The sequence below is a fragment of the Carassius auratus genome, chromosome 31 (genome assembly GCF_003368295.1).
Source record: "Carassius auratus strain Wakin chromosome 31, ASM336829v1, whole genome shotgun sequence".
Classification (NCBI taxonomy): Eukaryota; Metazoa; Chordata; class Actinopteri; order Cypriniformes; family Cyprinidae; genus Carassius; species Carassius auratus.
In genome coordinates, this window is record NC_039273.1 from 11,654,963 (window position 1) to 11,659,322 (window position 4,360).

The 4,360-nt window shown below is 42.8% G+C and overlaps 1 protein-coding gene across 1 annotated transcript; it reads left to right on the plus strand.

Moving 5' to 3' along the window:
* Window positions 1-486: 486 nt before the first annotated feature.
* On the plus strand, window positions 487-2,271 carry LOC113050551 (transcription factor HES-1). Its single transcript, XM_026213597.1, has 4 exons — window positions 487-808; window positions 910-1,005; window positions 1,118-1,205; window positions 1,417-2,271. Exons 1-4 carry the CDS (start codon window positions 695-697, stop codon window positions 1,935-1,937), a joined length of 819 nt encoding a protein of 272 aa, XP_026069382.1. The 5' UTR covers window positions 487-694; the 3' UTR covers window positions 1,938-2,271.
* The last annotated feature ends 2,089 nt before the right edge of the window (window positions 2,272-4,360 follow it).

Sequence of the window (4,360 nt, forward strand, 5' to 3'; positions counted from 1 at the left end):
TGAAGTAAAAAGTTCATTCTGATTCGAAAAAAGGCATATTATTTCGGTTGTAGTAAAAGTCAAACCCATGTGCATTTTATTTTACTCTTTTAACATTAATATTGCAATAGTAAACTTTATCATGTCTTAAATTTTCTATAATGTGGAGGATGTATGCATTTTTTAATTTGCCTTAATTTCAATAGCTCTATATAGGTGTATTGAACTGTAATTACAAAGTTTGCTGTGTTTTTGCGGAGACTGGCTCTTAAGTGTTAATATGTAAACTGAATGATTGAAGGCAGTCCCGGTTGTGCCCTAAACCCGGCCGCGCGCCATTGGCCACCCGCTCAAACGCTAAACAACCAATGGAGGGGCGCCGACCACGAGCCATCCTCCCCTCGGGCCGCGTGTCCCTCACGCTGATTGGTAGAAAGTTACTGTGGGAAAGAAAGTTTGGGAAGTTTCACACGAGCCGTTCGCGTGCAGTCGGAGATATAAATAAGACCAGCACGAATCTGAGGAAGGCAGTTGCTAAGACCGCTGGCAAACGGTGAAATCAGAGACTGTGACATCATTGCAGCACCAGTTGAACTCGGGACGCTTCGTGCGGATATCCATTCATATCTGGAACTGTATCTGCGTACAACGTTCACTCTAGTAGAAGATACAGGAGGATTTCTTTTTCTTGTTCCTTTTTTTAATCCAAAGGATAATGAAGATGCCTGCAGATATCATGGAAAAAAACTCCTCGTCTCCGGTTGCCGCGACTCCGGCGAGCATGAACACTACACCTGATAAACCCAAAACTGCTTCGGAGCACAGAAAGGTTTGTATTGATTCTGACCTGTAGGCTACTGCATTCATTTTCAAACAGCGATGCAGTTTCTAAGTAGTCAGACGATTTGACTTTTTTCTTTTGCATTTTAGTCTTCTAAACCCATTATGGAGAAAAGAAGGAGAGCGAGAATCAACGAAAGCTTGGGTCAGCTGAAAACCTTAATCTTGGATGCTCTAAAAAAAGATGTAAGTAGCCTACTGAAAGTCCGACTGATTCTTACATTTGCATCTGGATTGAATATTGATTTATCTCCTCTCAAAGCCAGCTATATTTAAATCCATCTTCATTTTCACACAGAGCTCCAGGCACTCTAAACTCGAGAAAGCGGACATCCTGGAGATGACAGTGAAGCATCTCAGAAACATGCAGCGGGCACAAATGACCGGTAAGTCGCCGGTCTAATGAATAATCATAAAAGAAGTAGGCTAGTTTTATGAGAACTTCCAGGAACTCGGCTGCTATGTTTCTTTCTGCACTTGTTTTCCCTCTACTGAATTCGACTGGATTGAAAGCAGTTTTAGAAATGACTCAAAACAGTTTTATGTTCATCTTCTCTGAATCATTTGACCGAATGTCTTGCATAATTTCCCCAACAGCTGCCCTTAACACGGATCCCACCGTTCTTGGGAAATACAGAGCTGGTTTCAGTGAATGTATGAACGAGGTGACCCGGTTCCTGTCCACCTGTGAAGGGGTTAACACCGAGGTCAGGACCCGGCTGCTGGGTCACTTAGCCAGCTGCATGACACAAATCAACGCCATGAATTATCCAACACAGCACCAGATACCTGGCGGGCCTCCTCATCCATCCTTCAGTCAACCAATGGTTCAAATCTCCAGCGCGCCTCAGCAAGCCAACGCCGTGCCTCTTAGCGGAGTCACTTGCAAAAGCGGGGCTTCCTCCAACTTGACTTCTGACGCAACTAAATTATACGGAGGTTTCCAGCTTGTGCCGGCAACAGACGGACAATTCGCCTTTTTGATTCCCAGCGCTGCCTTTGCTCCAAACGGCCCCGTTATTCCAGTGTATGCCAACAATTCCAGCACACCGGTTCCGGTAGCCGTGTCTCCGGGAGCACCGTCCGTTACGTCAGATTCCGTTTGGCGGCCTTGGTAGACTATGAAAAAAAAAAAAAAAAAAAAACTCTTCAAAGGCAAATGACACTTGTTTTCTTTGTTAACCGTTACTTTTTGTGCTTTTTGTATATATATATAAATGTTTTAAGAGATGATGCACTATATTTGTATAGATCAAAAGGGAGAGAAGTTCATATTGAAATAAGTTTTGTATTGTTGAATTCCGTTCAATGCATTTTTTTTCTATATAGCCTATATATATTTGCGGTATCTTTTCCACGTTGTGATGCCAAAGATATGTTGAATGCGCTTTCAAGTTTCTTCTTTTTGGAAGATAAATAAATTGCATTAAAAATAAAAGTTTTGCCTCCGTGTTAGTTTTATTCTGTTTTCAGTTTGTGAACTGTTTGTGCTCATTCTTACCTCAAAATAAGCGATGACTCGGGCCATCGCATGCAAATTTTGGCTAAATATGCTGCAGCACAAAACTCAGGAAGGAATGCATGGCTCTACATTGCGTTCAGTGAGCTGTCCTAAGTCACATGCAATAAATCGTTTTTAGTATTTTTCTGTAACTATGTTTTTGTTGGAAAGACGGAAAAGTAAAGAGAAAAAAAAGGCTATTAACTTCTAAAGTGATTTTGTGAATTTATTTATTTATTTATAATTTCTATCGTTATTAACAAATTGTTATTTTTTCTTATCACTTAGCAATTTCAACTAGAAGCTAGCACTAATTAAATGAATATTCTCACAAAAACGATTTATTCATAGATTAAAAAAAAAAAAACTATAATGACGTAATTTACTGATTACAGATATTAAGATTGTATCACAATTTATACAAATTACTGTTAGATGCATGTAAGTTGTGTGTGACTGACAGCCAGCAAAAAGATTGCATGAGGATGAAGCTGAATGCAAAGTTCAGCAGCAGAGAAAATTTTATTACACAACAATTTAGCGCCATCTAGTAATTCAAATGTGAATTGCATCTGCAGGGCCACCGAGTGGACTGCTCAAAATTTTCACCTACTTGTTTGGTAATACCTAGTTAAATTTCTTGCATAATTCCATGTTGACACACACACACACACACACACACATATATAGAACCACGCTTCTTTGAAGACTGCAGCATATATATAGGGGCTAATTGTATGCTTCGGGATTTTTTTTCTGTGTGAGAAAAAAGGATGCAGAAATATTTGCACTCAACTCACATGGCTTTTTTCGTTTAAAACAGGAAACCACTTGTCATGATGAAACGTTTCCTTCTCCATGCATCCTTGTGTTTCCCAGGTGTTTGTTGCCTATAGCTGTTTGAGTGTGACCAGTCTTAGAAGGGGGCATTGCAGGTGTTTGCAATTAAATGCTATGAAGCACAAAGTGTGGATAAATAGGATCATTTTGAATTTCCATCACACCTTTTGTGGTGCAGGGAGTATAGAGATTGAAACCACATGTTAGAGCAAAGTCTGTGAGGACACGCTCATCTCGAATCGGTCAGCCTGCTTTTGCCCACCTTAACTTTGAGCGAACCACCATCTCAACAGATTTACAATGTTGTGGCAGGCCATGCATTCGTTTCCTGTTTATACCAAGGTTACAGCTGCAACCCAAGAAAACCCGCCGATTCCCCTTCAGACGTGCTTCCCTCTTCCTGCCTCGCTACAACCCGCCCCTGTAGGACAGTTTTACGAGGGTCTCAGGTTACCAGCGCACTGACCACTGTGCCAGGGCACCCGTGCACATGTCACAACATGACCGGAGGGTTAGCCAGCACGCATGTCAATTAACTTTTCCCACACTCTGTGCAAATGCAAGAGGCTTGAGAGGAGAAAGAAGGTGGAAAAAGGGAGAAAATAAAAAAAGCACTAAACGCAAGCCCCCTCTCTGCTTCCTCCTTGGCTCTTAAGTGTTACCATATGACATGATCTCTCCCTTTCTCTCCTTCTTTCTTTCTCTCTCTCTCTCTCTCTCTCTCTCTCCTTCTTTCTCTCTCTTAACTCATCATCATTACCACCTTGTCTTTGATTGTAGACCTGACAAGCCTGGGATTTATGATTTAAGCACAGGGATTGCTGTACCAAGCTCTGGACTCACTATGCAGCCCTCTTTCTCCCATTCACACTTCTTTTCCCTCTCTCGCCCTCTCCTGCAGTTGCAGGGGAAAGGCTGTTTTCTGGCAGGAAATGAATAGCTCCCAGATGAGCTGAGGAACCTGAGAGGTCGTGAGAAAGAGGCGAACCCCCTTCCCACAGCCGGCGCACTGCCAGCCGCCGGGGGAATGTGGGAGAGCGTCTCTCTGACACACGCATCAACTCTCCCGCTGCTTGCTCAAACACCCCTCCGCCTGCCTGCCAGCAAGCGCTGACGCACAGGGCCCATCTGAGGGGGTAGAGCAGAGATGATTGGGGCAGTATGTGGGTAGTTAGACAGCAGAGGCGTACGTGAGGACGA

Excerpts from the sequence above, each read along its gene's own strand:
- LOC113050551 (XM_026213597.1), top strand. The coding sequence starts at position 695 with ATGAAGATGCCTGCAGATATCATGGAAAAAAACTCCTCGTCTCCGGTT. Across the intron at positions 809-909 it reads CTGCTTCGGAGCACAGAAAG|TCTTCTAAACCCATTATGGA; the intron begins GTTTGTATTGAT and ends TTTGCATTTTAG. Across the intron at positions 1,006-1,117 it reads TGGATGCTCTAAAAAAAGAT|AGCTCCAGGCACTCTAAACT; the intron begins GTAAGTAGCCTA and ends ATTTTCACACAG.